The following is a 23,669-nucleotide window of genomic DNA, read 5'->3' on the forward strand; positions in this document are numbered from 1 at the left end:
AAAAAAAAAAAAAAAAAAAAAAAAAAAAAAAATTACAAATGCATGTAACATAAACAGCGGTTTTATAAAAATAGCTTTTCCAATAAAATGTAAGAATCCGTCAGAAGAGTGGTACTGTTTCACATTTTGCTAATCACTTTAGTATCTGGCTTATTAATTGCAGCATCTAAATCCTCCTACATGCCTTTCCACCCAGTACGAATTGTTTTGTGGTTTAGGGAGATGTGGGGGATGCTTGGTTTTGGTTCAAGTATAGTTAGAAAATCTGGCCTCATATAGACCTGACTGGAAAAGGAAGAAGTATGTTTTGTAAAATCACTGTGGATATTTTTCTTTTTATAAAGATTTTATTCATTTGAAAGGCAGAGTCAGGGAGAGAGGGAGAGAGGGAGAGAGGGAGAGAGGGAGAGGGAGAAAGGGGGAGAGGGAGAGGGAGAGGGAGAGGGAGAGAGAATGAATGAATCAATCCTCAGGTTCAATCCTTAAATGGCCACAATGGCCAGGGCCAAGTCAGGCAAAATCTAAGAGCCAGAAGCCTCATCCCAGCCATCCTCCACTGCCCTCCTTGGTGCACCAGCAGGGAGCTGGATAGGAAGTGGAGCAGCCAGGCACCACCACCCACATGGGATGGCAGTGGCACAAGCTGCAGTCCTACCTGCTATGCCACAACACAGCCCCAGACATTTTTTTTTATGCTATACCAAAACTCAGTAAGTAGGAGTCTCAGTGTGACGTCTAAGACCATATCAACAAAATATATGTACTATTATTTTAAAATCCATTGATCTGGCTTTTTTTTACAGGCAGAATTAGACAGTGAGAGAGACAAAGGTCTTCCTTCCGTTGGTTCACCCTCCAAATGGCTGTCACGGCCCAATCCGAGGCTAGGAGCCAGGAGCCAGGTGCTTCCTCCTGGTCTCCCATGCAGGTGCAGGGCCCAAGCACTTGGGCCATCCTCCACTGCCTTCCCGGGCCACAGCAGAGAACTGGACTGGAAGAGGAGCAACTGGGACTAGAACCTGGCACCCATAAGGGATGCCAGCGCCGCAGGCAGAAGATTAACCACTTGAGCCACGGCGCCAGCCCCAATATCACAGTTCTTTAAGAAAATGCATCAAGATATACAGATCTTCAAAATGTTGACACATTGCATAACACATTATCAAAATTGAGATTTGTTAAGATCATCATGCATTTCATCAGAAAAGGTACAAGCACTGGAAACTTGTCAAGTTCACAGCAGCAGGCACTAGTTTTCCAAAATTCTAATTGCTGCTTGAAAGCTCAAATTTTATTCACCAACAACAAATATTGCCAGTTTTCCTCAGTGTGACAGGCTCACTGTGGCTTTTTGGTTTGTTTGTTTTTTTTTTTTTTAAAGAAAAAAAAAATGGTCTGCCAAGTATCTAAGACTCAGTAATACTATGGTTTGTTAATTGTTCTTTCAAGTAAAAATGGTGTTCCCCGAAAAAAAAAAAAAGTAGCTGGTTAAGCTCAGAACATGATCACACTAGAATTTTTCCTTAAAACAATCGTATTATTTTAGTATGCACCAGAAATGCTTCCTCTGAATTTGCCATTTTATCAGATAATCAAAAACATTTGTATGTATATACTAAAAGGTCAAGATTTAGTAAAATTAAATAATTTTTACTGCTTAATCAAGGACATTCTTGCATGAAAAAAAATTTTTTTTTAAATACAAGTGCATGGAGGTGAAAAATAATTACCAGTACAGTTTGATACCTTGATTTCCTAGGCACCAAGAGTTTCTATCCACTATTGTTTTTGTAATATTAATGCAAATATCAACACAGTGGAAAAGGCAAATAATTTTTTTATGTTACAACAAAAACAGTTTTAGTCTGGAGAACATTCTGGAAAGGTCTCAGGGTGCCCTAGAGCTTCACAGAACACACTTTGAAAGCCACTGATTTAGATACAAGAGTAAATAAATTTTAAGGACTCAATAAGTGGGAAGAGATTAAGTCTGAAATAATCCAGTAATGAATGCTCAACTAATGATGAATGATAGAAAATAAACAATCCAACTGAGTACTACTTCATTATTTGTTTACAAGTTTTAAAAGGTTAAGAGATGAAACAGGATAAAAAGTATATAAAACTACACAAAAGGGCCCTGTCCTTTTTCTCTTGCAACAGAATGCTAAGTTACATAACTACACTGCATCTGACCCAGTATAGAGCACAAGGTACTAACGAAAATAGTCAAGACTGAATTTTTCATTCTTTCAAGGTGATATATCTTCAGGACTGAAATGAGCCCATGAATTAAATAAAATAAATTTTTTAAAATGAAAACCAACTATGGTTAAACTAGTTCCCTTCACTGAATAAGCCCATACTTCATTTTGGCATAGAATCGATCCTATGAAATGTAAGGAATTGGAAATATTTAAAATAATTTCCACATAAGAAATTAGTTGTGCATTTTCCTCTCTCCAAATGATTATCCCTCAGTCTATTTAATGAATTATACATTGTTTCCAAGGCAAATAGTTGTTCAAGCAAACAACTTTAAGAAACACTCTTTGCTACTAAAACCACTATAGTTCTAACATGGTATGGCTAATTACCCTAACGATTCCCTACATTATTGTTACCAAATTCTTTAATCTCTCACTTGGGCAATGAGAGCAACATCTCTATTCTGGTTCAAACCACCCACGATGTTTATCTTCAAATCAAATGCCCAGATTTGTTTCCATGAATACACAACGTGTTGCTGCCCAGGGGATTGGTTTTGGAAACATTACACCTGCCAGCTGACTTATCAACAGTGCCCACAGAACTGACCCCAACTCAAATGCAAGAATCAGTAGAGAAAATAGAAAAATATACTTCTACTGCCATCTGTGGTTTCTGCTTGAATAGCTTTTCTCCCTTCTAAACAAAGTGAAGGTTGCAGAGTTGGCAATCAGGATCCAAAGACGTCATCATTTGAAGATACCTTTTAAAGTTCATTCTTAATATAACAAATTACAGAATGTATTTAGTATATGACACAAGAATTTGTTACTCTCATTCTGAGCTTATTATAGTGTCTGATGTTGATGAAGAACCACACACTACCTTGAATGAAAATGTCGCCATTACACAAAGGCTTTTATTTTCCCCATACATTCCTAAAGAAATTAAAAACACTTGAATGTCCTCTGTGGATTTAAAATTAGGATGGTTTTTCTTTCAAAATGGTGACTGTGAATATTAAAATAGGCCCTGACATTTTTTTAAGCAAAAAATATATTGCTGAGGAAATCCAAGAAATTTTTACTTAAGATTCTGGCCCACTTGCTTCTATCAGGATAAAAATGTGACAGTTCAATTATTCTCACAATTTTCTAAAGAACAAAAATTCCAAAATGCAAATAAAGCCTCAAAAGTAAGCTATTTTCACAACTTATTTTCTCTGGGTTTGCTTTCTCAAATGACAACCACTGTAGCTTGGGGATCAAAAGATTTGGTGCAGCTGGGGGTGGGGAAAAAAGCAATTCAGTGCCCCAGCAGCCAGCTGAGGAAATCCTGGTCTGCTCCCAAACTAAATCACTGTTAATTAGAATTACCGGGTTACACTAGTAAAGTCTTATTTAAATAACTGTAACCAGTAAAAAAAAAAAAAAAAAAAAAGAAATGTTTTCTGAAGAAGGTGCTGGAGAAAGGTTGCTGTCTAACAGCAGGCAATAAATAATGAAACATGAAATAAGGTAGGATATGTTTTATTCTCCATTCTGTAGTTACAGCTAAGCCATACTGAAAAGCAGGTTAGATATCTCACGACGGTTTTTTTCTTGTTTTCCATTATTTATGGTCTAACACCCTTATCTTTTTTCCTAAAGGGAAGCTATGCTGGAAAACAATAGCAATAAACAGAAGACTGGGCTTGAGTCTAGGAATACTGTATATCAAAGATACACCCAGAGACTTTTTCACACATAAGATTAACTTCAGCTAAATCTGAAACTTCAGCTTTAGAAAGCTCAGTACTCAAAAACAATTACCCACTCAGTACCAAATCTCTTTCTTGCCAACTTTTAATGATTCTGGTATTTCTGAAACCCAGATATCAATCAAAGGGATCCACAAGCCCTGAAGAAATTACCTAAGTCAGAAAAACTTTTTTTTTTTTTAAGTTGACTTTCAGGATACAAAAGTTTGAAAGAAAACGTTTTCCTTGACAACTCCTTAGTTTCGGAAATACCTTCCAAGCAATAGAGAGGTGGTATTTTAGATCACTGAAGGCATATGAGATAGATACTTTCTGTCTCAAACTATTTCAGGGACACTTTTCTTCTTGACTGAAATGCAAGCTTCTTTTATCTTCTGATACAGAACTTTGACTTTTTCTGACTCTGATCCTTTTTCACATGTAAGAAAACTGGAATCTGATTTATCACAAATAAGGCACTTTTACTGTTCTACTTTTAAAAAATAGCTTTGAAATAGGTTTGACCGACAATACAAAATTTATTCTTAAAAGGCATTTTCCCAGATTTAACTTTCTACTCAATTGTATGCGTAGAGAAAATACTGAATAGGGAAGTGTCATTTAACTTGGCTACACCCAAAAGTAAAACATAAGCAAAACTGACAAAGTCTCCAAGACCTAGGTAAATTTGCTAACAATGAAAGACTCCTAATGTAGGATTTATCCTGGCTTTTTAAAATTCTGAAGCCAGACCCTGCCATCTGACCCAATTCATGAACAGACCAATTTTTTTCAACACAAACCACTGAATATCTACCCACTCAGAAAAACAAAGTGATGTGTCTCACCATAGCATGCAACTAACACAGCTCCAGGCCCCAAAACATGCTAGCAATTTTAAAGCCAACTTGAATAAGCACTGAAAAATGGAAGAACCTTTCTTCACCAATATTATAGTAGCAGTTGGCATTTCTATCCACCTTCCTCCAACATCCTGAAGTTAGGTATTTTAATCTAAAGTCATTCTCTACCTTGCCCTACATCTCCAGGAAAAGGGGAGTGGGAGATGAGAAACCAAGAAATTACAAATATTGATCTGAATGATTTGTTCATATTTTTGGAAATTTATCAGCAGTTAACTTTAATTAGTTCCCCACCTAATTCCCCTTCCCATACTAACACAGATGTACACACACAGTTTTTTGCTATAGAATTCAGAATGAGTTCTAGATTAGGAAGCACATCATGATATTTTGATTAGATGAACCAGAAATGTTCAGAATCTGGTGGATTGCACATGAAAGACTAGAAATGTCAGCTCCCACCTCAGCTGCTGAAAATCAACAATGAATTTGTTTACTGTTGCCTCTCAGTGTTCTTTGGAGGTCACAGAACCTACTTAAAAAAAAACTGTGTGCAGTGCTTATAGGGTACAACAGTATTGCAACATGCACTATTTTTAATGAAAGCAGAAAATTCTGAGGTGACTATTGTTTAAGTCACGGAACTAAAAAGTTATATTGTCCTGGGGAATATCTGCTAATTTACTTTCAGTGATAAAAATACAGATGGCATGGTCATGGCATCATATTATATACTAGACTCCCCATTTCCTCTAAAGTATAATTATATAAAATATGTTTTTAATTACTTATAATGGCTTTTAACCTTGCTGTGCTTTAAATATTTAAAAGCCTACTCCTTCAGTCTCTTAAAGTAAAATAACCAAACACAATATTCAGCAAATGCTTCCTCAAATCATTCATCTTGTTTTGAAATCCCAAAAGGGAGCAGTCCTCTATTACATCTAAATGAGTTCATGTTTGTTATGAAAACCTACAAGCAACAACTGAAAATAGTGCTGTCAGCACAAAGGATTCCTGGAAGGGTGGCGATGCATCAAAAGGCAAGCAACTCTGATAGAATAAGTTAAAAAAGAATTAAAGGACTGTAAATTCAGCATCAGTGGTGTTTCTGACACAAAAACATTTCTAAAATCCCACCTCCAGTTCATTTCTTCATGGCATAGACCTAAAGACTTCCCATCTCCTCCAAATATTTCATACAAAATAGAAATAATGAAAGAGTACTCGTTTTTTTTTCTGCTTAGAACTTAAGCAGTCTATTTTTGAAGAAAAAAATAATTAGGAGGGGAAAAAAAGTGTCCACTTGTCCACTACTCCAAAGGCAAACTATTTTAAAAATTTATTTTTTTGGCAAGTCTGTGAGCATGTTAAATTCTTAAGCGCTATTAAGCAAACTGCAAAGCGGGACACAATGCTACTTCTCCACTGAAAAATAAAATGTCTCTGAACAGTCTAGCGTTTTATGTACTTTACTCGAAGCCTATCGGGTTGCCCAAAGTTCCCATTGTGTTTTCAACAACAACAACGAATATCCGTAGCACTAACTTCCACTGGTGTTAAAATATTAAAGCCACCTTAGCCTAAATGGATTGCTCCATTACATTCTTTTAAAGGACTCCAACCAATTGAGGAAATGAGACTGTGAAGGGGAAATCTGATTAAGAGTTAAAATCGAGCTCTTTAAAACGTACTCATGAATAATTAATAACAAATACAGTTATTAGGCTTCCCTCACAACAAGATTATTCCAGAAGTGGAACTACAAGTAGTATCTGCGTGGAATCTGTCCTCCGCATCAGGCACAGGTGGGCACAGGAAGTGTTCCCGCGGAAAGGCATCACGGAAGTGCACTCAGTAGTGTGGGTACCAGCTACCGCTGCAGCTTCCACGAAAAACCAGCAATCGGCACGGCAAGTTGGAGTTTAGCATGTACAACATTCACAGATTAACCACAAACCAAACTAGCTCAAAAAGCCGAAAGTACTGAAGAAACCCTTTGCTCCCATGACACTGTCCTCTTCCACCCTCCTCCGCTGTGACAGGGGATTTCGCCGATCTCAAACGTGTCCACATTCAGGGATCAGTCTCCAAAGAGCCCTCGCTGGCCGGCCGGCCACCTGGCCGGCTCCCGTCGCGGCGCCACGACCAGCTCTCGCTATTCGACCAGCAGCGTGCAGAGAAGTTGACCGGGCTCTCTTCCAAACGCGCTTTTCCCCCAAACTGGCGGAGCTTCGGAACTGCTCGGCTGATGCTTCCCGAGCGGTGAACCCGCGAAGGCGCGGATCTCCCCCCACCCGCCCCGCGGCTCGCTCACTGGCAGCCGAGCACCTGGGCGGCCCACACCTGCCAGGTCCCTGTCCGGATTGAGAACTTCTGGCCGAAGCAATTAATTTTAGTGCCTCCTAACTGTCCCGGGCGTTCGCATTCAATCTGAAATCTGTTCCTTGTTAGACCCTGTTCGGTCCCAGATCTCAGAGAGAACTGCGAGTTTATGGCGCAGAGGGGGGAGGAGCCTGCCCTTTATTCGGAAATGAGGAGATGTGAAAGGTGGAAGGCAGGGCAAATAAATAAATAAATCGAGTTTGCTGCCGGAGCGTTTGCCGGCCGGTCCGGGCACCCTTTGTAATGCACGCCTCCCGGGGCTATCGCCTGCGCTAATTGCTCCAGGGCGCTTTCCAAGTTCAAAAGTTCACCTTTTACGACCTCACAAAAGCTCCTTACACATTACCAATAAAAACATTCCGCGGCGAACACCGAGGGGGGAAATATCAAACAGATACAAATAAAACACCCGGCTGGGGGCGAGGAGCGAGGGAGCCCCGGGGAACCCGAGGGCCCGGCCAGGTGAGGAATCCCCGGCGCCCAGGGGCCGGGGCCGCGGCCGCGCCGAGCTGGGGCTGGGCCAGCGCGGACCGGGACCGGCCGGCAGGCGCCGGGGAGAGGCAGGTGTCCCGCGGCCGGCCGGCCGGCCGGCCGGCCGAAAATCGTCCGAACCGCTGCGGGGGCGGCGAAGGTGAGGCGGGCGCGCAGGAGCCGCCACCAAAGGGTCCCGGGGTGGGGGGTGGGGGTAGAGAAAAAAAAAAAAAAAGCCCGCCACCAAAGGGTCCGCAGGCTCCAGGAGGGTCAGGGGTTCCAGGGGGCGGCGTCCGGCCGGCGCGGGCGAGGCGGGACCCGCGTGGGGAGGGAGGGGATGCTCCCACTGACGGGCCGCGAGGCGGGATCCGCGCCGAGGGGACCGGAGCGGAGGGGGGACCCGCAGGGAGAGAAGGCGACGGTCGGGGCGGAGGGGGCGGACGCAGGCGAGGCCAGGGCCGAGGGGACAGGGGGAGGGGGAAACGAAGCCCGGTGCTGCGGAAACCAGGCCGGGGAAGGGGTCTTGCGCGGAGGGGACCGGAGGAGGGAGGGCGACCGGAGAGGAGAGGGAGGGTCCGCGCCGGCTTCCCGGAGCGCTAGTCGGCGGAAAGAAGGGGGTCCCCCGGGGAAGGGACAGAGGCTGGTTCTCGGTCGGCCCGGGGTCGGCAAGCCCCTCACCCACCGTTGCGCGGCGGCGGAGGGAGCGCGGCGGGCGGCTCCAGGAACCCCGCCGAGCCCCCGCCGCCTCCCCCTCCGCTAGGCGGCCGTTCGTCCCGCTCCATGCGGTGGTGCTCAGGACCCGCGCTGAGTTCGCTGCTCCGCCATGACCCGCGCCCTCGTCGTCGGAATCGTCCGCCGGGGAGGTGGGGGCTGTCAGGGGCCGGCGGGCTGCCGGCCGCGGCGCTCTCTGGGCCCCGAGCCGTCCGGCTCCGCGCCCCTCAGCGCCGCGCCCCCTCAGCACTGGCCAGCTCCCTCCCCTGACGTCACGCGCCGTTGCCACGCACAGTCCTGCGAGGCATTCTGGGAAATGGAGTCCGCCTAGCGAGGCTGGCCACGCGGGACTCTACCATCTGAAGGGGTGAGAGCAAAAATCAGAGCTCTGAACGGGAATGTCAAGGCCCGTCGTCCTCAAAAACCCTGATAAAACTTCTGAAAGTTGCTGAATAAGTAGCTACGTCATGGGCTCTTTTTATTGCAATTTTTCCCCGTGGTTAAATAGCCCCAAGACTCTTCAGATTCCCCCGCCCCAATAATGAGTCTTTCCAAGGAGGCGGATCGCTAAGGAGCCGGCTGAGCACGTGCAACGAAGCCCAGCCCTGTGGGCGGGGTCGAGGGGCGGGGCTTGGAGGTATTCTCCAGGGCCTTCCTCCGCGGCCGCGGGACAAATTGGACCGGAGATTAAAGGACGGGAGTTTAACTCGAGGTGACTGCGTTCGTATGCAAATGGATTCTATACAACTGTGCTTTCCGGGGTAGTGTTTAAAGCCTCTTACCTCCGGGTGGGCGGGAAAGACTGCGGTTTCCCTTCCTCTTCTTTCATTTTCCCCCTGCCCGTAGAACAGATGGACGACCAGCTCGCGGCCGTCGCTGCCATTATAGAAACCTTGTGGCTCTCGACCCCAGGTGTCTTGAACAAGCAGTTAGCCCCGTGCCGTTGAAGAGCAGCCCTTTACCCGGCCCAGTTCTCCTTCCCCGACTCAGTGTACCTCCCTAACGGTAAAATGAGGCTGGGAGGGGGACAGGGTCCCCTTGGGAGAGCCGAACCCCTATCCCGCCCTCAGTTTCCCGAAGCAGAACCCCGCATTAGGCCGGACTCCGCGGCGTCCACTCGCTGCGGCCACCAGGGGGCGCGCGGCCACCGGCCTCTGAGCGCCCCGGGGCGCGGGCTTATCTCCTCCGTCCGGGAAAGACTCTGGGCTGCCCGGAGCCCAGGCCCTACCTGGCCGGCTTGAAGATAGAGACCCAGCAAGCTGGGGCTTTGCCGGTGCTACTCTGCAGGGTTAACCCGCGGCTTCCCTCCCCCACCCCACCCCCGGCCCCATCCCCTTTGGCCCCTTGGTCGTTCCTTGCTTGGTTTGAAGCCCTCGTCCTCGCAATCACATCCCTGCCTGGCCCGACCCCTGCCCACCTGCCTTGCCACACACGCCCCCTCCCTCGCCGCTCCTCTGGAGGGTTGGCAGCCTTGGGCCTGGCTGTTCCCTCCCCACACTGGCGACCCTGCGCTTCGTCCTCAGTGTGTGCCTGCCACTGGCTGTTCCCATGGATGGACGGCTGACGCTGTCGCCTGGCCCTCACCCCCGATCTGGAGTGCTGGGCATTCCCGCCGCAGGCATCGGGCACCTGAGCGTGAACCCACGGCTTCCTCGAGCCCAGGGCACTGCTTTGCCCGGCTTTCACAGTCCTGCTCAGGTCTTCCTTCCGGGTCACCTCCTTAACACCACCCACGGAGGGCCAGCTGGGTGCCTTCTGGGTCCTGCGTGGCTCAGAATGGACCCCGCAGGGATTGCCCACCGCCACCGTTCCCAAGCCACAGAGACCCAGCAGCTCCCCCAAGGGCAGGGGGCTGCCTCTGGTGGCAAGGGGAGGCAAGCCCCTAGCGCTGGGGACAAGGCAATGGAGCCTCTGGGCCACTCCCTCAGCTCTGGGTTCTAGAACCATGTCAGGACCACGTGGCCCTCCCGGGGCCAGAATTTCTCTTCCCATCATCGGCTGCTGGTGGTAGGACATTTTCTAACCCCGGAGGTTCAGTCCGGGGCTAAGGGGCACATCAGAAGTTTGGGGCAGCTGGAGGCTTGCCTGGTGGGCACAGAGTCCACGCCAGCCCTCGGGGATAAGCCACGTCCAGCATCAGCTTCTGGAAGCAGCCGTGGATCCTCCAGTTCTAGCTCCACGGGCACTTCCTCCTGGAAGCCTTCCCAGATGCCCCCAGCGAGTGAATCCCTTCAGGGCTTGCTCACTCCAGGTAATGACTCGCTGGCCCTGAAGGAATGAATAAGGGGCTGGCGCTGTGGCACAGTAAGTTAAGCTTCCACCTGGGGGGGGTGCCAGCATCCCACACGGGCGCTGGTTCGAGTCCTGTCTGCTCCACTTCCAATCCCGCTCTCTGCTATGCCCTGGGAAAGCAGTAGAAGATGGCCCAAGTCTTTGGGGCCCTGCACCCACATGGGAGACCCTGAAGAAGCTCCTGGCTCCTGGCTTCAGATCGGCACAGCTCCAGCCATTGTGGCCATCTGGGAGTGAATCAGCTGATGGGAGGCTTTCCTGTCTTTCCCTCTCTCTGTAACTCTACCTCTCAAATAAATACATTTCTTTTAAAGACTCCATCTTGATTTTTTTTTTTTTTTTTGACAGGCAGAGTGGACAGTGAGAGAGAGAGACAGAGAGAAAGGTCTTCCTTTTGCCGTTGGTTCACCCTCCAGCGGCCGGCGCGCTGCGGCCGGCGCACCGCGCTGATCCGATGGCAGGAGCCAGGAGCCAGGCGCTTATCCTGGTCTCCCATGGGTGCAGGGCCCAAGCACCTGGGCCATCCTCCACTGCACTCCCTGGCCACAGCAGAGAGCTGGCCTGGAAGAGGGGCAACCGGGACAGAATCCGGCGCCCCGACCGGGACTAGAACCGGGTGTGCCGGCGCCACTAGGCGGAGGATTAGCCTAGTGAGCCGCAGCGCCGGCCTTCCATCTTGATTTTAAAAATGAATAAAAGCATCTGGTTTTTCTGTTAATATCAGTGTGGCCTTGGCATGTTGCTTCCGAGCCTCAGCGGGCCAGCTTCAAAGAAAGCAAGGCTGGCAGCTGATTGCCTCCTCACAGGGATGTTACCAAAATCAAGTGAGATATTGGGCACAAAGCAATTGATTTACGGCCTGGCCTAATCAATGGGGCTTGTCACTTATCTTGCCTTCTGAAAAATGCTTCTGGAAAATGTCAAAGGCCACAGGACAGAAAAGCAAGAGAAGTGATGACCTGAGAGCCCAGCCCTGTCCGGGTGGCGGCCGCCCACTGTGAGTCCAGCACCTACCGTGGGGCCTTGTCTGTGTTTCTCCCAGCACCCCTGAGAAGTCCGTGCTCACCCACCCACCCACCCAGTTTACAAAGGAGGAGACAGTCGCTGTGGCGTAGCAGATAAAGCCACTACCTGCAACACTTGTATGCTATATGGCACCAGTTCAAGTCCCAGCTGCTCCACTTCCAACCCAGCTCACTGCTAATGGCCTGGAAAAGCAGCGAAAGATGGCCCAAGTGCTTGGACCCCTGCCACCTACATGGGAGACCCAGATGAAGCTCCTGACTTTGGCCTGGCCCATCCCCACCTGTGGCCGTTGTAGCCATCTGGGGAGTGAATCAGCAGATGGAAGATCTCTGACTTTGAAAGATAAGCAAAAAAAAAATCTTTGTTTAAAAGATTTATTTATTTGAAAGGCAGAGTTACAGAGAGGCAGAGGCAGAGAGAGGTCTTCCATCCACTGTGTCACTCCCTAGATGGCCGAAACGGCTGGAGCTGTGCCGATCCAAAGCCAGGAGCCAGGAGCTTGTTCCTGGTCTCCCACATGGGTGTAGGGGCCCAAAGACTTAGGTCATCTTCTACTGCTTTCCCAGTCCATAGCAGAGAGCTGGATCAGAAGTGGAGCAGCCGACTCCACTTGGGCCAGGGGTAAGGGGAGTCCTGCCCTGTGTTGCAGGCAGCACAGTAATTAATCACACAAACCCACAACTGCACGTGGAGGCTAGGGCAGAGAACACCTATAAAGGTGCGAGGTGCCATCGGGGTGTGGCAGTACCGAGGAACTGAGGGACTCTGTGGTACCTGGAGCCCACTGAACAAGGCAGAGGGGCAGGCAGGAGGGTGGGGAGTGGGCCCCCAAAGACCATGGGGTCGTGTGGGGCAGCAGCCAGCAGGGGGCAGCATTCCTCTGGTGACTGCAGCCTTGCTCTTCCAAGGCTGCATCCCGGAGAAGGCTGGGACAGGAACCCCCTGCCTGGCTCCGTTTGTTTTGAGTGCATTTTGTCTGTTTTCTTTAAAATATAGCACACATGTTACAAAACCCACAAAGTGCAAAAGTATTCAATGAACATCCTTGTTTCACTTCCTGCCAGCAGGATCCCCGCCTTAGAGAGAAGTGCCCACTCTACTTGTTTACTGTGTCCCTGCAGAGGCAGTCTGGGTACAGGAGAATACAATGTTTATTTTTTTATGCCAATATAGTTCTGGTTTTGGCGCCTCTTGGGATCTCTACTTAGGAAAGAAGCTTATTTGTACTGAACAAAGACAACACACGTGATTTAAAAAAAAAAAGATTTATTTGAAAGGCAGAGTTAGAGCAAGAGAGAGACCTTCCATCCACTGGTTCACTCCCCAGATGGCCACCACAGCCGAGACCGGACCAGGAGGAAGCCAGAACTGGGAGCGCCATCTGGGTCTCCCACAAGGGTGGCAGAAGCCCAAGCTCTGGGGGCGTCTTCCGCAGGGAGAAGACACATTAGCAGGGAGCTGGGTGGGAGGTGAACAGCTGGGACTCAAAGCGGTGCTCACAAGGGAAGCCAGCATCACAGGTGCTGGGGTAGCCAGCTGCACCGCGGCGCCAGCCCACCCGTGGTCCCTTAAAATTCAGCTGAGTTATGCAGGACCAGAGCTTGTGCTAGGTCAGCGGCTTCCAAAGCTGACATCATCTGGAGGGCTTGCTAAAACACACAGGCCGCTGGGCCCCAGCCCCCAGAGTTTCAGAGTCTGTAGTCGCTGGAGGGGCCTGAGAATCTGCATTACTAACAAATCCACTGGTGGCCTGGTTTCTCTCCACCCGGGAAGGTATGCCGCACCCCAGGGCACACACGGCCCAACAAATCAGCCAGTTCCAATTAGCCAGCAAGTCGACGAAGACAAGGCAGGGGAGGGGAAGGCTGAGAGGGAGGTGCGGCTCCTGGCAGCGGGGGTGGGGGGGGGGCAGTGCTAGAGGTCAGAGGTAAGGCAGGAGTGGGGGTGGGTTCGCCAGGCCCGGCCGACACGCACAGGTAAGAAGTCTTGGGGGAGAAGTCACGACAGCGGCCGGTGGAGAGGATGAAGCAGGGGGTCCGACCCCAGGGCTGCGCAGGAGGACGCCTGGGAGAAACACCAGGACAGGCCAGAGGGACCCCGGACAGGAGGATCCGAGAAGGGAGGGGGGACAAGGGCGGCGCTGCCTCGGGTGCGGTTACCCGTGGAGTAGTGAGGCCGGAGACGCCCGTGGCGAGCCGCGGGGGGCGGCCGGGCCCGGTGCTTTAGAGATTCGCTTAGGGAGGCATGAGGCGCGCCCCGAGTGATTGGAGTAGGGACCACTGAGATGTGGTTGGGAGCGGCGGGAGGGATCCCAGGGGGTCGGGGTGGGGGGTAGAAGTGCGGGAAGGCGGACGCGGGCGAGCAGGGCTGGAGCGCACGTGGGCCCGGGGAGGGGAGTGGCGGAGCTCGCCGCGCGCCAGCGTGCGCCTGTCCTGCAAACGCCGCTCGCTCGCGCTTCGCAGCCACTGCGAAACCATTTTCTCCACTTCACAGATGCGCCAGCTAGCCCCCTGGGAGCGGCCGCAGGGGCGCGTCCAGGGTCTGCGAGGCGAACCCGCGCCCCTCTTCTGGTCCCGCGGCTCCCGTGGGCCCCGACCAAGCTTCCCCCCTCCCCGTTTTTTTTTTTCTTTTTTCTTTTTTCTTTTTCTTTTTCTTTTTTGAGCCCCGGCCGGGAAGCCCTCAGCAGAGCCGCCCCACTGAAGGGAGGCCCCGCGGGATCCCCGCGGGGCGGGGCGCCCCCTCCGCCGTAGCTCCGCCCCCAGCGGCGCCGAAGGGGTTCAGGGCGGGGAGCTGGGGGCGCGCAGAGCGGGCAGCGGCGCGCGGCTCGCACAGCGGCTCGCCCTTCCCGGTGTCCGCGCTCGGTCGCTGGTGCCCGCCGTGTCCCAGGCGCCATGGCAGCGGCTGCCCTCCCGCCCCGGCCGCTGGTCCTGCTCCTGCTGCCGCCGCTGTTGCTGCTGCGCGTGGGCCCGGTGCGGCCCGATAGCAAGGTACGCGCGTGTCCCTGCTCCCAGGTGCAGCTCGGCGGGGCGCGAGGGGGCGCTGTGGCTGGGGCTGCGGGCCACCGAAAGTGCCCCGGCCCGGGAGCACAGAGGGACCTGGGACTTAGCACAGAAGCCGAGGGGGCCAAGACCCTGGGGAGAAGCAACTCCGGAGAGGCTAGGGGTGCTGGGACCTCGGGGCCTGAGGAAGGGGTACCAGCTCCGATGCGCACAGAGGTCCGCGCTGAAACCCGGGCGCAGGGAGCGCAGCCCCGGGAGCACTGGGCGGAGGCAGCGGCGGGGACCGGGCTCAGTTCCAGGCTGACCGCGTTCGTCGGGGCAGCCCCCTGGACAGCTGTTACCCGCGGCTCCTGGCTTAGCAGCAGCCATACAAGGTTGGAAACCTTTTTTCTGCCAAGGGCCATTGGGATATTTATAACATCGTTCGCAGGGCATACGACATGATCGTCTTAAAATTGAGCCTGCTGTGGATTTATGGAATTTCCAGTCCCGCCTGCGGATGCCTTGGCAGGGCCAGACCCAGTGATTTGGGGGGCCTTATCCTGCGCGCAGCCGCCGGAGGTTCCCCACTCCTGCAAGACCGGGGCTCAGAATTAGGGAACGCAACTGGCCACTTGCCTGGCCTCTGACACTCCTGCAGGCATCAGGTGCAGCCGCTGGAGGACTGAGCGGCTCCAGAGTGACCCACACTGTTCCGGGAGCCTGTGCGCTGGTGTCCCGCCACCCACGCCCAGCCCTGGCTGGCGCCTTTCCTTCCCTGAGCCCCCGCTGCGTCACCTGTAACCGTGAGGTTTCCACTCCCCGCCCCCTGCAGGTGATGGTCTCTGGATTCCATGAGATTATGCCTATATAAAATGCTTGGCACCACACCTGGCGCCTAGCAGGTGCTTCATAGATGATGGGCAGGTGCTGGAATCTTATCACAGGGATCCTGAAAGGGGCGGTGAGATCCAGTAGGTAGGGAGAGCACTCAGGGCAGGGATCCCTTGAGGGTGTTCTGGAAATGACCCTAGGAGGGCGGGCCTGGGGGCAGAAGGGAGGGGGACAAGACCCAGGGTCCAAGCCAGGATCTGCTTACAGAGCCTGAGGGTGAAGGCTGACTTCTCCCTGGGCTCTCCAGCTCTTGCCTGCTGGAGGGTGAATCTGCCTGGCCAGTGGGCAACTGAGGGTAGAAACCGCTATCCATGTGCTAAGGACGTGAGCAGTGGACACGGCACACACTCAGCCCAAAGACTCAATCCAGGGCACGCAAACACCACTCGGGCCACAGTCCCGACCGACACGTGCTCCGGATGCATGGAGAGAATGGGCCTGCTTTCAGTTGTAGAGCTGGGGGAGTGAGGGTGTCTCAGAGACGGCGGCCTTGTAGATCAGAAAACCCAGGTCCTTATCTTCGACTGGTATTTTGCTGTGTGAGTTTGGACAAGTCACTGCCTGTCTCTGGGCTTGAGTTCCCCGAAGTGAAAAGCAATGTCCCCCCAACTTCCCTTCCATGGGAGACCATTCGGGAGGCCCTGATCTGGCTGGGGCAGAACAAGTGAGCCGAAAATCCCAGAGAAGCTGTTGAGCGCTTTGTCAGCGCTCTCGCTGGGAGGGCGCCCTTGGAGCTGTGCAGGGAGGGCTGTGGAGCTGGTGAGGAGGGCCCACATTCAAAACAAAGCAAAGACAAAGAAAACCCAACACGCTGTTTGTGTAGTGAGTCAGCCCGACACTTGCTGGGTTGGGGGGAGGCGGTGTTGTCCCAGGGCAAGCTGAAGCTGGTGGGGTGGGGAGGTGCATCCTAGGTTTGGGAGGACGGAGCAGCTGAGGGACTCAGCCCAGCCTTCCCCGGAACACTCCCCCCCCACACACACACCCCTGCACCACTTCAGCCAGCTGGGAAGAATAAAAATCAAGTGATGGGTGAATTTCCCCTGCATTCCTTAGCTCAGCCAGACTCCTGCTGGCTCTGCAGAGAGCTGTTTTCATTATCACCCACCCCCTCCCCCATGGCAACCCCTCCTTCCTTCCAAGCTTGTTCTGTGTTCCCTGGGGGAGAGGAGCCCTGTGGAGGGCCAGCCTGGGGCTTGGAGTCAGCCTAAGACCCCGAGGGTTGAGCTGGCCCTTGCTCAGACCCCCTGCCCCCGGAAGAGCCAAAGAGCCATCTCCTCTCCTGCCTCCTGTCCTCTCCTTGGCCACCTCCTCGCTCACCATATTTTAATTTCATGTTTAGAGTGCAGTCTCTCCTAAACAGGATTCGGAGTTTCCATCTATGGAAGTGCTTTGTCCAGGCTGGCAGTAGTAGGAGAGGAGCTGTCAGCTTCGCAGGTATTTCGAAGGGCTGCCCAGCCTGGAGGCTGCGGTGCACGGGCAGGTAGCCACGCCACACCCAGGCGTGGCATCAGAGCCGCAGGGAGTCTGCTTGCTGCTCTGTGTCCTTGGAGTGTGCCTGAGACTCCCCCCCCCCCCCCGCCCTGCTCAGCCTCCCCATCTGGGTTAAGGCTGCTGATACCTCACTTCCTCCCTTCCTCCGTGCATCCAGCCATGGGAAGGGCATCTTTGGTCAGTGGTCCCAGGCCTGCGGAGGCTAGGCCGGGAGCGTGGGAGGGCAGAGGTGGCCCAGGCTGGATCAGATGTTCCGGGCCAGGCCAGTCCCAGGGGCTTAGGTGTTGCTCGGTGTCTGCTCCTGGAGTTTCTGCCTGTGGGTGTAATTGGAAGCAGGCTCTGGGGCAGCGCAGAGTGGGAGGCCAGACCCCGCCTGTCTCTGCACAGAAGGACCTGCTACAGCATCCCCCTTGGCTGGGGCACCCAGGACGAGCCCTGAGGGGCAGCCCACATGCCCAGCACTTACAGCCAGGATGGCACAAGCCCCCCCGCCCCACTCTGAGGCTTCTGGGTCCCTCCCCCATCTGACAGACTTGAGCACTGAGGCTCTGAAGAGTCGGGCTGGGGCTGCTCACACATACCATGGGAGCGTGAGCTGGTTGCAACTCCTGGAGCTCAGGATTCTCCGTGGGCATCCAACTGGCCTGGGGAGGCCGAGAGACCAACGCACGGCTCCGGCAGAGGGCGTAGGCACTTGAATTTCCCAGTGCACTCCAGGTAACCCCAAGTCACGCCCCCAGTTAGAACTTGTGGGGAGTTACAGAGGTTTGTGGAGCAATGGAATAACATAGATCATTTGGAAGATTACCCCGGCAGAGAGAAAGCTGCTGTATTGATTGTGCAGGGAGCAGTATTGCAGCCGGAATGAGGGCTGTGGCATGGAGCAGAGTGGGGGCAGAGGTCAGAGATCCTTAGGTTGAGGGCAGGAGAACATGATTGGTGGGCTGTCCAGAGTAAGAGGGAGGCTCAGAGGGTGGGCGGGAAGGTAAGGTGCACACAGGTTTGGAAGAAGACGCCGAGTCCAGTCCTGGACGGGTGGAGTTTATAATGCCTGTGGGCATCCAGGAGGAGGTGTCCAGCTGTAGTGGGCTGTAGGGAAGGGTTTGCCTGCAGGGGACTGGGAAACTGCAGGACTGGGTTGGCCACACGGGAAGAGGCCAGATCCAACCTCAGGATGACCCGGTTTGAGCTTGTTCCATTGCTAGAACATTTCACAGCTTGAACCCCCTCCCCGCCTCTGGGCAGATTTACCCATCTCACTCCAGAAAACTCTCAAGTACACGCTCTTGCCATCTTCTTGGGAGAGATCCTTGCAGGGGGGCGAGGGGGGCTCATTAAGCACACTGTGGGAGCTGGGAGTGGCGTGAGGCTGCAAGGAGGGGGCCAGGCAGGGACTTTCCTGCTTGGCAGAAGCTGCAACCTCCGGGCCAGGGGCTGGGAACCCCAGGTCCCACGCTGGAGGAGAAGCCCTTGCCTGGTGGCTGCGGGTGGTCGTGGGAGGGACAATGCAGCAACCTGTTTGGGGGTCAGGCTGTGCTGTGTGACCCTGGGCGAGCCCCTAGGCTTCTCTGATGCGCCGCTTTCTCCAGGGAGGGGCGTCCACAGTGAAGTCGGTAGCAGGTGCTGCTTAGGGAGCGCTGACTGTGCCAGGTCTGTGTCACACGCTCTGCACGCGCTGGCACTTCGGATGCGCAACAAGCTGAGGAATAAGGGACCTTCTTCTCCCCATTTTACAGAGAAGGAAGCTGAGGCTCCGAGGTGTCCCAGCCTCACGGGGAGGCAGTGTGGGAGCTGGAATCTGAGCCTGCGTCTGGCTGTCACGGTGGAGCGCTGCTGCCTCCATCCCAGCCCCACACGATGTGGCAATCACCAGAGGCTGGACCCTGAGCTGCCGGGGCTGGGAGCAGAGGCCCTCTTCCAACTCCCGCCTGTGTCAGGGCCTTGGCTGCCCCCCTCAGGACGTCACACCTCATTGGAGGAGGGACGGAATGTGGCGGGCGGCTGCGGAGGCTGCCGCTGGCCCTGGCCGCTGGGTGGATCCCCAGGAGGGTCTGGGAACTGGCCACAGGGCGCTCGCCTGTGTCTACCTGCAGGGCTCTTGACCCCATCTGGGGAGTGGGGGGAAGGGGCAAGAGGTCTCCAAAGTTCGGCAGGGGTCAAGGGGCTGGCAGATGCCCAGGGGTGGGCAAGACCCCGCCCCTGGCCAGCAGCATTCACAGGAGGGGGAGTTGGCCCATGCGCCCTGTCCACCCACCCACAGCCAGCCCAGGACAGCCTTCCCTCCCCACCCCTGCCTCCTCTGCTAGCTACAGAAAAAGGGGGGCTCCCCAGCCCAGGCTCCTCCCCTCCCACAGTCCATTAGACAGCCGTGGGGCTCCATTTCTGCTTCTGAGAATAACTCCCAACGTACCCACGCAGAGAAACAAACAGCGAAACCCTCTGCAGGCCACTACAGCACACACGTCACTGTGTGCGCTGCTGGTGCCGGCCTGAGCCCGTGACCTGTCCTCCATCTCCCATCCTCACCAAGTCCCTGTCGCAGGCGCTAGTCGAGCCCTCATTTTACAGAGGAGGAAACTGAGGCCCAGAGAGGTTAGGTAATCTACTCGGGAGCACACAGCAGGCGGTGGCCCATGGCTGTGTTCTAACCACTGCCCTGCACTTCCCCAGCCCTGAATGGGTGCTCAGTGAATGTCTTCCTCGGGCTGCCTGATCCAGCCGAGCTGCCTCCATCTGTCCACACAGCAGCCTGCTCTGCTTAAAACCCTTCCATGACGCCCCAGTGTGCTGCTAAGGAAGAAGCCAAGATTCTTCAAGATCCAGCCTGATCTTCTGCAGAATGGCACCACATGCCCCCCAAAAGCAGCAGCCAGCGTGAACCCCCCCAAGGCCCCTAAAGATAAAGACAGGCCCTTGCTTGCTCTCACATGTCGGGTTTGCTTTGCTTGCCTCCTCTTCCGAGACCGCCTCCTCCGAGCAGTCCTCATGGGTGTCTTTCTCTGTTTTCTCAGAGCTCACTATGCCAGCCTCTCCCATGGCTGAGAAGGCCAAAAATGTCCCATGATCTATTTCTCTGGCACTCCTCACTATGCACCAGGGCCTGGCACAGGCCAAGAGCTCGAACAGCTGTCTGAGGGCGGAGAATGGAAATGTAATACCTGCCATCCTTTTCCAGGAGCCCCGGGATATGTGGGCCCTGGGCTTGGCAGAAAGCCCAAGGGAACCAGGAACGCGCCCGGAACCCGGTGGCTCCAGTGAGAGCCGAGTGGCCCCGGGGCCTGGGGTGCTCCCTTGTCGATTGAATCATGGACAGCTGTGTGCCAAGGGCTCCGAGCCCCCGGGGTGGGCAGGCCCTGCTCCGGCAGGCAATGAGCCTGGCACCTGCTGCTGACCTCAGAGCTCATTCCTGAGGCCAAAACACCCTGCTGCCCCCGGGGGGAGAGGAGCACGCTGGGTGCTGTGCCTGCGGCACACCAGGGTGGGGTTGAAGTGGGAGGAACACACCAAGCTGGGCCATGCTGCCTCACTAGGGAGAGGTGGATACGGTATGGAGGGGCATCCACTCTGCCTTGAGGGGATGGGGTTCCAAGAGGTGGTGCAGCCTGTGTAAGGCCACACAGGGTGTGAGGTAGCTGGGCTGCAGAAGCGGCACAGGGGACGGATTGTGTTGCTAAAAAAAATGATGTATTTGAGAGGCAGAGAGAGAGAGGTCGTCCATTCACTGGTTCACTCCCCACATGGCTGCAATGGCGGGAGCTGGCCCGACCCGGAGCCAGGAGCCAGGAGCTTCTCCCGAGTCTCCTACATCGCAGCCCCATCTCCCTGTAAGGGGTGCTCCCTCCTCCTCAGCCTCCACTCCCCCACCTCACCCTGGCCAGCTGCGGTGGCTTCTGCTCGCTCGCCCTTCCCCGCCACGGCCCCGCCAGCCACTCACTGGAGTCCCTCCCTCTGGCGGCCCCTCCCCGCCGCAGGTGTTCGCGGACGTGGACCAGGTGCGGATGACCACCGAGGGCTCGGACTGCCGCTGCAAGTGCATCATGCGGCCGCTGAGCAAGGACGCGTGCAGCAGGGTGCGCAGCGGGCGCGCGCGCGTCGAGGACTTCTACACGGTGGAGACGCTGAGCTCGGGCAGCGACTGCCGCTGCTCCTGCACGGCGCCGCCCTCCTCGCTCAACCCTTGCGAGAACGAGTGGAAGATGGAGAAGCTCAAAAAGCAGGCGCCCGAGCTCCTCAAGGTACTGCTGGGCGGGGCGGGGCGGGGGCGCCAGTCCTGGGCTAGCTCCGGAACGATCTCTCGGTCGCACGCTCCTCTAAGGCGCTGCTGGAATCGCCCCATGACACAGGCCAGGAAGCTGAGACTCAGAGGGGAAGCCGCTTCTTGCCCAAGACCTAAGGGATGGAGGCAGGAGTCCTTGTCCGTCTGCCTTATTCCAGCCCCTTGCTGTCGAATCCCAAGTCCTGTAGTGTGTGTGTGTGTGTGTGTGTGTTTCAATTGAGAGGCCGGGAGAAGGAGCTCCCATCTGCTGATTCGCTACTGAAATGCCCACAATATTCCAAGCTGAAGCCGGGAGCCAGGAACTCAGTCCAGGTCTCCCGACTACTGGAGCCATTGCTGCCTGCCTCCCAGGGTCTGCATTAGCAGGAAACTAGAGCCGGGAGGGAGCCAGAGGTGGGCACTGACCCCAGGTACTCTGATGTAGGGTGTGGGCATTGGAACTACCAGGCCAAACACCCACCGCCAAGGTCCTGTGTTTTATGCAAACTACCTCATGTCCTGGCCCTGATCCGCATCTTAGATGGCGTGGAAGTTTACTGTTTTCAGTGTAATAGTGACGTTTCCTGTGTTCAAGCTCTACCTGCATCCTAGGTCTATGCTAAGCTTTTGTTATACATTACTTCTCTGAATCGGTTCTTTTTTATTTTGAAAGGCAGCGATATAGACAGAAGGAAAGACAGACAGATCTTCCACCTGCTAGTTCACTCCCCAAATGGCTGTGATGGCCAGGGCTGGGCCAGATGGAAGCCAGGAGCCTGGAGCTCCATCCAGGCCCCACACGTGACCTGGATGGGGCCAAGCTCTTGGGCCATCTTTCGCTGCTCTCCCATGCACATTAGTAGGGAACTGGATCGGAAGTGGAGCAGTGGAGATTTGAACCAGTGTGCATATGGGATGTCATTGCAGACAGCAGCTTAACACACTGCGTCACGATGCTGGCCACGATTTCTCTGGATTCTTGAAGCATGCTGTAGAATGTGGGATCCTTGTCCTCACGTTATAGGCGAGAAAGCTGAGGTTTGCAGGAGTTGAGTAACCTGATCCAGCTCTCCTGATGCCGGCGGGGGGGGGGGGGGGTGGCCTTGAACATCCCCAGCTCACAAATACAAAATTTGAAATGCTCCAAAATCCAAGACTTTCTGAGTGCCAACATGACTCCAAAAGTAGAAAATTCTACACTGTAAAGCTTTGTTTTATACACAAAATTATTAAAAATATTGTATGTATAAGGTATATATGAAGCAAGTGAGTTCCATATGTAGATGTGGGTCTATCCCCAAGATCTCTCTCTCTCTCTCTTTTTTTTTTTTTTTTTTTTTTACAGGCAGAGTGGACAGTGAGAGAGAGAGACAGAGAGAAAGGTCTTCCTTTGCCGTTGGTTCACTCTCCAATGGCCACCGCGGCCGGCGCACTGCTGCCGGCGCACCGCGCTGATCCGAAGGCAGGAGCCAGGTGCTTCTCCTGGTCTCCCATGGGGTGCAGGGCCCAAGCACTTGGGCCATCCTCCACTGCACTCCCGGGCCATAGCAGAGAGCTGGCCTGGAAGAGGGGCAACCGGGACTAGAACCCGGTGTGCTGGAACCGCTAGGTGGAGGATTAGCCTAGTGAGCCACGGCGCCGGCCATCTCTTTAAAAAAAAAAAAAAGATTTATTTATTTATTTATTTGAAAAGCAGAGCTACAGAGAAGCAGAGGCAGAGAGAGAGAGAGGTCTTCATCCGTTGGTTCACTTCCCAGATGGCTGCAACAGCTGGAGCTGAGCTGATCCAAAGTCAGGAGCCAGGAGCTTCCTCCAGGTCTCCCACATGAGTGCAGGGGCCCAAGCACTTGGGTCATCTTCCACTGCTTTCCCACACCATAGCAGAGAGATGGATTGGAAGAGGAGCAGCCAGGACACGAACCGGTGCCCATCTGGGATGGCGACATCATAGGCAGTAGCTTTACCCGCTATGCCACAGTGCCAGCCCTAGCGTCTCTTTCATAACTTCTGTTATGACTGTTTCATGTAAAGACCGCAAGGACTGGCATGTGAGCCTGCCAGTCTATGGATGCTGGCACAAGATACGAGCCTCCTGGGTCAAAGATAAAGGAGTTTATTACTCACAGCGAATACCCATTTCTCGTTCTTCTCCCAGCTCCAGTTTCAAAGGGTGATCAGTGAGGACCGGACAACAACACCTGCCTACACATACTTAGAGAACCTGAATCTTTTATGACAGGCAGCGGGTGGGCCTGCCCTGTCCCCTGCAGGGAGATGCCGTCCCACTTCAGGACAGGCAGACGGATGGGAACTGTCCGCAGAGCCACTCCATGCAAGACACTCGGAAAAGCAAGAGA

The 23,669-nt window shown here is 53.7% G+C and overlaps 2 protein-coding genes and 1 long non-coding RNA gene across 10 annotated transcripts in view; 2 read left to right on the forward strand and 1 right to left on the reverse strand.

Annotated features, from left to right (window-relative positions):
* NR6A1 (nuclear receptor subfamily 6 group A member 1) overlaps positions 1-8,479 on the reverse strand; it is a 260,240-nt gene extending 251,761 nt beyond the window's left edge. For all 4 annotated transcript variants that reach the window (XM_002720460.6, XM_008273332.5, XM_008273331.5 and 1 more), the window contains exon 1: positions 8,348-8,479. In XM_002720460.6, the coding sequence (XP_002720506.4) occupies positions 8,348-8,447 (100 nt within the window). In that variant the 5' untranslated portion in view covers positions 8,448-8,479. The remainder of the gene's footprint in view (positions 1-8,347) is intronic.
* On the forward strand, positions 1,361-11,391 carry LOC127489241 (uncharacterized). 5 transcript variants are annotated; one of them, XR_016211959.1, is made up of 4 exons: positions 1,361-7,656; positions 8,426-9,088; positions 9,228-9,381; positions 9,900-11,005. It is a non-coding gene; the product is annotated as an uncharacterized LOC127489241 (long non-coding RNA). The 5 variants fall into 5 exon arrangements; XR_016211961.1 differs by lacking the exons at positions 9,228-9,381; positions 9,900-11,005 and adding an exon at positions 11,017-11,391; XR_016211958.1 differs by lacking the exon at positions 9,900-11,005 and having other exon boundaries at positions 9,228-9,759.
* A 2,813-nt stretch (positions 11,392-14,204) lies between these two features.
* OLFML2A (olfactomedin like 2A) overlaps positions 14,205-23,669 on the forward strand; it is a 32,991-nt gene continuing 23,526 nt past the window's right edge. Inside the window, exons 1-2 of the mRNA XM_002720458.6 lie at positions 14,205-14,681; positions 21,029-21,292. Of these exons, the coding sequence (XP_002720504.2) occupies positions 14,586-14,681; positions 21,029-21,292 (360 nt within the window). The 5' untranslated portion in view covers positions 14,205-14,585. The remainder of the gene's footprint in view (positions 14,682-21,028; positions 21,293-23,669) is intronic.

The sequence above is a fragment of the Oryctolagus cuniculus genome, chromosome 1, assembly GCF_051225735.1.
Source record: "Oryctolagus cuniculus isolate XC-2025 breed Fujian yellow rabbit chromosome 1, ASM5122573v1, whole genome shotgun sequence".
Taxonomy (NCBI): domain Eukaryota; kingdom Metazoa; phylum Chordata; class Mammalia; order Lagomorpha; family Leporidae; genus Oryctolagus; species Oryctolagus cuniculus.